This window comes from Hevea brasiliensis, chromosome 9 (genome assembly GCF_030052815.1).
Source record: "Hevea brasiliensis isolate MT/VB/25A 57/8 chromosome 9, ASM3005281v1, whole genome shotgun sequence".
NCBI classification, from domain to species: domain Eukaryota; kingdom Viridiplantae; phylum Streptophyta; class Magnoliopsida; order Malpighiales; family Euphorbiaceae; genus Hevea; species Hevea brasiliensis.
This window is the reverse complement of record NC_079501.1, coordinates 18427463-18438965: the sequence shown is the minus strand read 5'-3', so window position 1 is coordinate 18438965 and position 11503 is coordinate 18427463. Positions and strand designations below refer to the sequence as shown.

Genomic DNA, 11503 nt, shown 5'->3' with positions numbered 1-11503 from the left:
TCTAAAACGAAATTTATACTAAAGCACCCATTTTCATAAAATAAAATTTTCTATTTTTATAAAATATTTAGCATTTTTCTTTTGACAAAAATAGTAGAAGAGGAAATTTAAAAAAAAAAAAAAAGAAAAGAAAAAGTAAAAGAGAACGTGTGGGGTAGAAAGGGGGAAGGAAGGCATATTTATCATAATTGGCGTCGGCGTCTTCGTCTTCGTCTTCGACATCGACATCGACATCGACATCGACATCGACACCCCAGGAGTGTGAATGCTAGCTGGCTCTTCTTGTCCTCATTAATTGGATGGCCGTTGACTTAGACTCACTCCCTTTAATCACTTGTTAGTACTTTGTTCAAGGTTGGAAGAGATCTCGTAAGATTTTGAACTTTCACTTATCCTCCATGATCAAGCTCCTGTATGTTTAATTTAATTCAATTCAATTGATTAAGGTCTTGCTTAATTTAATTGATTAAAATCGTCTTTAATTTAATTATCAACTAACTCCCAACGGACAAATTAAACATCTACTCAATTTTATCATATTTTACAGAAGATTTATGGAATAAAATTTAAGTTCATTCATAAATTTATTTTAATTAAGCATAATTTGAATTTTTTGATCAAATGAAGACAAATTTATTAATTAATTAAGCCCGTGGACCTATGGCAAACCCACGTGTGAATGTGATCCACAGGGAAGTGAGAAACCTTTTTCTCAGCTTAGGAAATACTCCGTGGGAAAGAAAATAAATGGAAAAGGAAAAATGAAATAAACAACTGCTTCCTCATATAGAAAGAAAATTGATTTTCTCCTCTAAAATTGCTGCTTTTTTTATTATTATTTTTTTGTAATTCCCCTTGTTTCCTGCGGCACAGCTGCAGGTGCAGGCTGCAGCCACTCGACCTCAAAGCCTTGTCACTCATCTCTGAAGAAAATGAATATAGAAATTAGAAAGGAGTATATTCAATAATTATAGATATTTAATGATCAATCATTTATTATGGAAAGAAAAATATAAATAAAATATTAATTTATAAAATTATACATAAGAATTTTATTATAATTAAAATATAGTAAAAAAAAAAAAGAGACTTTTTTGAACCTCAAGGATTAAAAAAACAAGGTTGTTCATAAGCATCTGAAATATATATCACATCAAGTGGCTAAACCTCGAACGAGTTTTAGTAATTTAGTATTCTATCAATGGTGATGACTAGGGAGTAACCAAGAATTAAGTACAATCAATACCTTGCATGATAAATATAAGCCGAAAAAAAAAAAGGATCAATAAGAGATATCAGAAGACATAAAGAAGACGAGGAAAAGGGAGAAGCAACTAGACAAGGAATGAACACTTTCTCGTCATATTTTTTCTTTCTCTATTTTAATAAGGAAATTAAACCTGATAAATACACAATGCTGAAAAGACATCAGTAATCACCTCCTCCAGCCTCCCTTTCCTTTTCCATTTTCTTCTTCTCTCTCCATTCTTATGTCCTATTATTATTATTATTATGTTTCTTTCCCCTTCAGGAAATCAGTCCACTGTCATTGGTATGCTCATGCAACATCTGAAACGAGCCTTGCGGACACTGGTCAAGATCTCGGTCTCTGCATTCTCGAGCATTTGCACAACTTCGATGAAAGGCGGCCTAATATCAGGGTTTGCATCCCAGCAACGGGTCATAATCTCACCAAGAGCAGTTAAGCAATCATTGGGAATGACAGGACGGACACCCTTGTTCACGACCGCAAATGCAGCCTGTACTGCTGTCATATTCTGAAAAGGAAGCATTCCTGTGATGAGTTCCCACAAAACGATCCCAAAACTATAGACATCCACTTTTTGTGTGTAGGGCCTGTGCTGGATCATTTCCCTGCAAAAGCCAGAAACGAAAGAAGTCAACAAGTCACAGGAGTATTGGACTGCACATATTGAATGCCAAACCTCCCTCCTTCCTTCCCTTTAAATTGCCACTACATATGATGTTACATGGGAAAAAATAGGAAATAAAACATTCATTTTTACTTCCAAAAATTTGTTTGAATATTAGACACCACAAAATTTTCTGAACTGGACATACTCATCTAAAAGTTTTCACTGCCAAGGAATTAAGAAGTAACATTAAGAAAACATAGATGAGAACACCTATAAGAAAATTTCTGACAGAAAAACAGATTGCCTAACAGCGACTTTAGAGAGATGAAATAATAGAATGCCTAAAAAGAGATTTCGACAGGCTTATATACAAATTTAACCTAATGTTACTTTCAACCAATGAACAATTCAAAATAACCAACACTGAAATGGAGTTAGTAATCAAACACTAAGGCTAATCCAAAAAGGAAGAAGACAAAGCAAGCAAATAATAGATAAAATGCGCAAGTGTTCATTGGCATAACTAATATGATTGTTGTGCTAGCAAGAGCAGTGAATAGAAATCATTCTTCCTGCTTTTTTGTCGAATCACCTTTAAACACTATGCTAGCATAAAGTGAATGTAAGCCTGCACATACATGGGCATGACCACATCTAGACTATAAAATATAGAGGTCATCGACACAGAATAAATCTACAACCTTAACTCTAATAAACATGAGATTTAGATAAACGATAATCTAAAGTATATCAGCATTATGAGAATAAAATAAAATAAACGGTCCGTGGGGCATAACAATATCACACCATCGATGCTTGAATGAATATATTTATAATGGGCTGGTAACATTGCCCTGAAGAAGTATTATTAATTTAAGGGAAAAATATGTACATATACATGGGAAAGATAATGGAGAAAGTTCTAAATTAATATAACATAAAGAAAATCTTAGTTGCAGAGATGAGAATGTTAAGGTGGATGAGTGGCCATACTAGACTAGATAAAATCCGTAACGAGAGTATTAGAGAAAAGTTAGAAGTGGTGCCAATTGAAGATAAGTTGAGGGAAGGGAGATTGAGGTGGTTTGGTCATATGAAGCGTAGACATACGGAGGCTCCAGTTAGACAAGTAGAGCACATTAGGTTAGAGGATAGAAAGAAAAAAATGGGTAGACCTAAATTGACTTGGAGGAGAGTAGTACAATATGATCTAGAAGCATTACACGTTTCTGAGGATTTAACCCCAAAATCGTTTAGAGTGGAGAAAGTGAATCCATATAGACGACCCCAAATTTTTTGGCTAAAGACTTAGTTGAGTTGAGTATAAAAAAAATCTTACGGTGCCATCCAGCGGTATGTCCCTGTCTCTGGTGTCATTCCTTCAGTCTGCACCTCAATGCGAGCAACACCAAAATCAGCTATCTTAATAGATTTATCACCAAAAATCAAAAGATTGTCAGACTTTAAATCCCTATGAATCAGACCAAGCCCATGAACATATGCCATTCCTCTTGCAACATCCAAGGCCTGCTTGACTGCCAATTTCAGAGGCACTGCCCTGTTCTGACGCTTCATTAAAAACTGGCGCACTGAACCTCCTTTCGCATATTCTGTAACTATGCACCACACCAATGGTTTCCGACAGGCACCAACAAATCGAACAATGTTGGGATGCTTCAATGTGGCCAGCATCATAACTTCTTGCTGAAATTGTTGCTCCATCAACTTCGCCATTTCTTGGTCATTTTCTGGCCTCTCCAAGATTTTGATGGCAACATCCTCACCATTGTAAGTTCCTCTATAGAGTTTCCCAAAAGCTCCTTGAGCAAAAGCCGCCCCCATATTAAGCTTCCTCAAATCAATGGTCCAATTATCAAAATTCTCAAGCCCCTCAGTAGGGGAATTGCTATCCATTAGTGCATGGGCCAGTGCATCATTATTGAAAGCACGTGTGACTCTTCCGTTACGGTTAACACTCCGTTGAACAGAATAGTTGTCATTAGCATGCCGCCGCAGTCCTTGGTGATTCAATATGCGGGTGTGAGAATCATTTGACCCAATACTTTCTATGGACATTGCAACAGACCTTCCTCCATTGCTTGTTTGCAGGCTATCATAACTGTCAATTGACATATTGGAATTTTCACCAAGTTTATGATAGAAACCTTGTGATAAATCATCATAATTGTTATCATGATTGTTTAGGCCAATAATTCCATGAAATTTTGGCCCTCCTTCCAACATCTTCCTCTTTGAGAACCAAATCCTCAAAGCCCACTTATTACTTCAGCATCAGAAACCAAGACTAAATCATTTTTTTCAGAAAACCCTGAAATAAATAAATAAAGTTCTTTCAGCATGTCATTATCAAAGTTGTCTTGCAATATACATAATTACCCTCTGAGCTTCTAAACAAACACATACAACAAAGACCTTGTCTAAGAAAAGACAGTAGACTGAAAGTCTAACTATGATATTATTTCTAACTAGCATAAGAACATGAGAAAACGACAAAAAAAGATCTTCATTAGCCACATATCTTAAGAAATTGGATCTGACTTGAGCCAAAAATATATCAATTCACAGGTAAATATCCCAAAGAAGAAGGCAAACAGAACATAACAGCATCGGCTTCAAAAAGAGAAATGAACGCTACAATACAATCTCTTCTATACTATGTGCAAAATATTCTGAAGAAAACACTCTTAAATGTTGGGCATTAATGTTAGGCCCCAAAAACACAAACAATATTACCCAAGAAACATCTTTATGAAGAAACCAATACTCAGTAGCAAAACCCAAAAACACAACATTAGAGCTATTAAAACACAATCTCTTCAAAAAAAAATGGTGCATGCATAGAAAAGACCAAAAGCTAACTTTTTTCAAAAAGTAATTAAAAATGTTTTACAAGAAGTGCTCATTTTGATTCAGGCAACAGCAGGAAAACACAAAAGAATAAAGATAAGGCAAGCTAGCAAACCAGAAATTATGGCTCGAGAGTTGGTTGTTTGTCAAGAAGTTGTTAGGCACCGCACAACTCCATCATAAATAGTCACGAGATCATTATCCAAATATAAAATAAACCAAAAGAAAAGGTAAAAGCAAACAAGTATAAACAATAAAAGTAAATAAAAATGCAAAAAGAATCATGTCAAGAATATCCTTGTACCCACAAGGCCAAAACAGACTCCTTTTCTGAATCCAATTTAACCCACAATCAAACTTTCAAATCTTACTTCAATTTCCACACTCAATTTACACACTCAGTCAGAGATGAATACTTCTATCAAGTATATATGGTTGCTTATTACAAGGAACTGATAATTACAGATGTAAAAAAAAATAATGGAGTGATATTTATGGTTGCGGATAGACTACGGAAATGAAGGACATCCACTCAACAAAAAGACTTGTAAGCTTCTCAATTTTGCTTATTAATCTTAATCCAAACTCATTCTAACATTTCTCATTGACACAACCAAGAGGAATCTCACATCAAAACCACACTTGAAGGTACATTGCCCTATATGCTTCAGTCTCATGAACTAATCTCAAAATAGCCCAATAATATCTAAAGTATATATTCTCTGTTGATGAAAGTGAAACAATAACAGGACTTTATATCATGACTTGAGCCAAAATATCAATGGATTTCAGATCACATGCATAAAATATAAACATTTGAAGGTTTTTATTTCAAACGATAAGCACAAATTATTCAAGATGGATAATTCACATTTAAGTCAACAATCATAAATAAATTTTATATCTTCAAAAGAACTGCCCGAACATAGACCCATCACTAAATTCAGACTTATAATTAATTTTTTCCTCAAGTGAGCAACTCATTGGTATAAAGCAATTGACTCAATTAAACAAACATCATGCCAATTTCAGAAACAACCAGAACTTGATACGAGAACAACTTTTAGAAGAGAAAAAGGTGCCAGTATCTCCCAAGTAAATTATTTGATATGTTAAAAGTAAAAAATAACAACAGAAAACAAAAACCCCGAATTAGCATTGCTATTCGAGGATCAAAAAGACAGTCTGTGAACATTTTTAAACCACATATTTCAGTTCACAAATACATAATAGTTTTGGAGTGAGCCGATATCATTCTTTAAAGAAAACCTCAAACAATCAATCACAGGAACGAAGGAATAAAAAAGGAAAAAAAAATAACACAATCAAATGTTGATGCCACCAGTATAATAGTTAAAATAAAGTAATCGAACTTTCAGAATTTATACTGAATAGCATTTAGGACTTCGAGCCAACAGAGACAATATTTCCCTTCAAAACCAACATTTTGAACACACGGATTTGGAAAAGTTCTTAATATACAGAATAATAATGACACACTGGATTTCAAATATCAAGCATCAAACCATTATAAATCACTTCACAATTCATTTATCAGGAGTCAATGTCAAGCCATAACAAAATACTCCACAAACAACAAGACCAAAAGCTGAAAACACTTCCCCATTTTCGAAACCAGTCTCCACCTAACCATGTAAACTTTTAACCCATTAAACATCTAATATTTCAATATGAGTGAATTGAATACCCCAGTGTTCATTCAAAGCTATTCAACCCATAATTTAATGGATGTGACTATAGTTTAAGGTATAACTTACGCTCAACAGAATAAATAGAAACCATAAGGAGTTTACCATATTATCTGAAGATTGACCTTCTCCCAATAAAAAGCAAGACACAAATCAGAAAGAATAATTCCACAAAAACCCTTATCCTTCTTCGGTGACTTTCCCTTTTCTCGTTATCCACTCTTCTAACAGAGAGAAAGATTCAGAGATCCAATGAGAAAAGATGGAGGAGTTGAGAGAAAGTAAGCTCAAGTCAGAGATGGTTCAAGACTTCAAGTGCTCAAAAACGAGAGGTCAGAGAAAGTGAAGACAAAGATCGAGTCATGGAAGAGCAAAATGGACCGTATGGATCAAAAACCACACATTTAGACACAAACTAGAAAAACATTTAATAATTTGTACTATGATATTATTATTATATTATATTCGTTAATTAAATTGCTGTTTTAAAAAAGGGATTTTTACGTCAATTATTTTATACCATCTAATAAATTTGAGTATAATTATTAATAGATTTTATTGTTTGAATCATGAGTCAGAGATTTTTTTTTTTTTCTCTATGAGTCAAAAATTTTAAATTTTGATAATTTATCTCTCTTAATGATTTTTAAAATATTAAAAATTTCATAACTTTAAATTAAAACTATAATATCCCAATATTTTAATTTTATTTGCTATATAATTCGTTCATTAAGATTTTTATATTTTTTATTACTCAACTTACTTTTATCTTGCATTTAAATTTTCTAATGCAAAGAAAGAATTTTAATTAAAAAAAAAATTATTTAATTGATAAAATAAAAGGTTAAGAATTAAAATACACTTTTAGAAACACGTTAACTAATTATGTGTAAGGTTAAATTTTAAGTAGAAACTATATTTTTTTTTCTTCAACTAATTTTATTTTTATAATTTTTTTATATGTCTGCCAATTCAATCAATTCTCAATCCTCAACTCCGCACACTCTATCCCCTCCCAAACATTCTTTCCTTTTAAATATTTTTATCATTTTTTTTAATTTTTTAATTTAACAATAATTAAACTAAGATGATTTATAATAATATGTGAATTAGAAATTTAAATTTATGTTTCATGTCTTTAAAATTACTTATCACTAATATATATATATATATATATATATATATATATATATATATATATATATATTAAGAATGATTACAAATTGATAAATTAATTACAAGTTCATTATCCAGTTCAGAATCTGAAACAGAAAATAAAATATTTACAAAACTCAAATTAAAAATCAATGTCCTTTCAAAAGATCAAAAGTTGCTCTTATAAATTCTTACCCAAGCTGAAGATCCTCAATTATAAAAAAAAAAAAAAAAATGGAAAAACTTTTAAAATCTTTTGATGAAAAACCAGTACAAAACCCTTCTATTCTACCTTTTGTGGGAAAAAATTTATATGATCTCACAGTCATTTTAAATGAAAAGAAGACTTCAAAACAATCAACTGTTTCAGTTTAAAGCCTCCAAGAAGAGGTAAAAACCATTAAAATTGAGCTTGAACACTTTAAAGAAAGACAGGCACAGGACTCAGAAACAATTCAAAACTTACTTTCAAAACAAACCAATGAAGAACTCAAAGAAGATGAAGAAGATAATTTGGAAATTCAAAATATTGAAAAACCTACAAAAAATTTTCTCTTCATTCTCAATGAAATTTCTTCCAGAAAATATTTGATTAGGATTTCGATAGTTTTTTCAAAAGACTTCAGAATCAATATAATTATCTTATTTGATACAGGTGTAGATTTGAATTGTATCAAAGAAGATATTGTTCTAAAGAAATTTCAAGAAAAAACTACTGAAAAACTTTCAACTATAAACAATTCTAAAATCAAAATTAATTACAAAATAGATGCATTAATAGCCAATTCAAATCTTCTTCTGAAAACTTCATTTGTTCTAATAAAAGATATAAGTCATAGTGTTATTCTAGGGACACCATTCATCAATCTGATAACTCCCTACAGAGTAAACTATGATAGCATTTCTTTTAGAGCGAGAAATCAAAATCTTGTTTTTCCTTTTGTTGAAAAACCCAAAACAAATAATTTGAATATCATAAAGGCTTATTCTATTTTTGATAATCAAATAAATGTTTTAGAATAGGAAATAAAACAACATTTACAAAAAGATATTTCTTTGCAAAACAAGTTTATTTTTAAAAACCAATTTTTTTATTACTGCTTATTACAAACTAACCCTTTTGAGTTTTTGCAGATGACAAAATCATCAAACAATGGTGATTTAGTTCACTTGGGACCGATAGTCCTTTTAAAAACTCCTGCTCAGAAATTCAGAATTACTGTAGCCAGAACTACATATGTTCTCACAGAAAGGCACCAATATTTATTAGACAATCTTTGGACTTTAATACAAAATAAAAGGTTGAGAGTAACAGCTCTCAATGCACTTTGTATTGAATTCGAGGAAGCTAATGAGTATGTGACTGACCTTCTTAGCAGAATTAAATATCATGAGGATCATATCATGGTAGCTCAATCATCCATTGAGTTTTTACAAAACCAAATTTTATACAAAACTCATACATCCAGAATTAGTTCAACAGAATCATGCACTTCTAACCAAAATCATCACCTTGAATTACAAAAACAGGAATTTGAAGGCTTAGGATCCCCACTGGATTCTAGCGTAAAATTACAAAAGCAAAGGACTGAAGGCCTAGGATCCCCACTAGATTCTAGTGTAAAATTACCATTGGCCCTACTGGTCATTGTAAAAAATTATTACCATAGTGAGGTCCTTTTTACTTCACTTGGTGCCAATAGTTTCTTAGAATATTTTCAAACTCGTTGTCTATCAAAAAAATTTAGGCAACAAGTTCTCAACGATCTTCCTCAAAAGATTTGTGAGAAGATCTTACAAAACATCATCCAGTCCAGAACTAAAAAACAGCTGGATTTTTTCCAAAAATGTCTCAATTTCACAAAAAATAATCAGCAGAATCACAACGGATGGTCATGGGAATGGGAGTTCTATTCAAAGCCTCATTTTCATTGCACTCAGGAACATCCTAACCGAATTCCTTTCGGCTATCCAAATTGTGAACATAACTTAGATTTTAGCATCCCTCTCTTCAAAGCAACCTGGATATTTGGAACCTGATATCTAGACCCAAGATAGTTATTCAAGTGGAGAATGTTATTTGGAGTCCAAGTTACAAAATCTAATTGTGAAGGAACTAGGTTTTTGGGAAATCGAGTCCTCCAAGAAGTCAAAAGACTATTATTTTCTCAAAAACCAGTCAATATACAAATCATTTCAACACCTCCAGAAGTATTAGCAAATGGAGAGCTACAACAAACAATCCATTACTTCTACCTGAATATAAAACTTCCTCCTCTCTATCATCTTCTAGATTGGCCATGCAATCACGAAGATCATTTTGTCCAAATCAATAAATGGCGAGCAAAGACAGTTGTCGATAACTGGCAAAAATACCGATATTCAGAGTATATATTAGTCCATACGGGTGCATATTCTTTGATATTTATTCACTATGAATATTTACCAAGTCCAAAACCCTTTCATAATGAAACACAGTATGAAAATATATGATTCAATATGAAAGCTATTATGACTTACCATCTGTCTTGTCAGAAAACGAAATGAGTGAAGATGAGGAAATATGACATAACCTACAAAACATGATGGAATGATGAAGGGGTGGTCCCAGCTCCACTCCACTTAAAAAAATAATAATAATACCTACAAAAGAAATTTATAGCGGCAAAATTATCCATTTTTTCTTTTATATTCTGCTTTTGTAATTATTTTTATACTTTTACTTTTATTTCTTTCAAAACCCGACAGGACACTGTTCACCTGTCACTGTTCACTTTTACTTTTTACATGTGAAACAAGAGGAAGAACTATTTAAGCACTGTTTAAGCGACAGCAAGAACTATTTAAGATACTGTTCAAGTACTATTTACACGTGCAAATGTTAAGTGGCAGACACTGTTTAGAATTTCAAAAATTACAAACCTGCCCCTAGTCACTTCTATATAAGGAGGCACCCATTCAAGGCAAGAACAAGCTTCCAAAGTGATCTTCCAAGCTTTTAATTCGGCTTTCCAATTCTCTCTCCAAAAAACTGAGAGAATCCGAAGAAGGTCCTGAAGGAGTTTCACCCTGAGGCAAGCAAGGAGCAAGAAGGTTGATTTACTTCTTATTCTGCTCTACCTCTACCTCACTTACAAAACCTTGTAACTTCCTTATAGTAGATCCTAGGAAGCTCATGTGCTGAGCAACCTTTGTACGTCCTACATGGAATTACATCTCCAAAACTTTTGTACAAACTTTCAAAGTTTATAAAATTTTGAAGTAAGTACTTTACAAATTTCTTACAAAATTACAAATCTTTCTTGCATGCATATGGCTGGTTCAATCGCCTATTTTGCAAAAATATATGTATATATATTCATAACGGACTGGCTCTACCGCCTATTGAGTATATATATATAAATTTCATTTTTAAATTTCATTTATGAAGATTTCCCTTTCTTGTATATTTAAATTTCATTTTTAAATTTTATTTCTGAAGTTCTTCAGGCCTTACAAATCATTACCCAGAAAGGTAAATCTACAAAACCTATTTTCAAAACCCTTGAGAAAGAAGAATCTTCCTCCCAAAAAACCATTTCTCAAAATATTTCTCAAGCAAATGAGATTTTACAAATCGAATTCCAAAACAGTCTTTCCTAACTGAATTCTTCTCTAATAATTTTGTTCCAAACAAAATTAAGAAAGAAGTCTTCACAATGGATTGCAAAAATGCATTTTCAAAATGTTTTGATTATAGATGATGAATTTTTATACTAAGACGCCTCTATAGCAATTTCAAGAACTTTTTCAAAAGGATGGCATTACAAACCATGGGATCTTACCAAGACCCAATGCTACTAGCTGGCAATTCTTAAATTCACTAGCTCAGCAAAATTCAAATATTTTTTGTCA

The 11503-nt window shown here is 32.3% G+C and overlaps 1 protein-coding gene across 1 annotated transcript; it reads right to left on the bottom strand.

The window, feature by feature from the left end:
* Window positions 1–1335: 1335 nt before the first annotated feature.
* Window positions 1336–6846, bottom strand: LOC110640297 (serine/threonine-protein kinase STY13). Its single transcript, XM_021791552.2, has 3 exons — window positions 6560–6846; window positions 3217–4206; window positions 1336–1875 (listed from the first exon to the last, which is right to left on the bottom strand). The coding sequence occupies exons 2-3, from the start codon at window positions 4119–4121 to the stop codon at window positions 1536–1538; spliced, it is 1245 nt and encodes a 414-aa protein (XP_021647244.1). The 5' UTR covers window positions 4122–4206; window positions 6560–6846; the 3' UTR covers window positions 1336–1535.
* Window positions 6847–11503: the final 4657 nt, after the last annotated feature.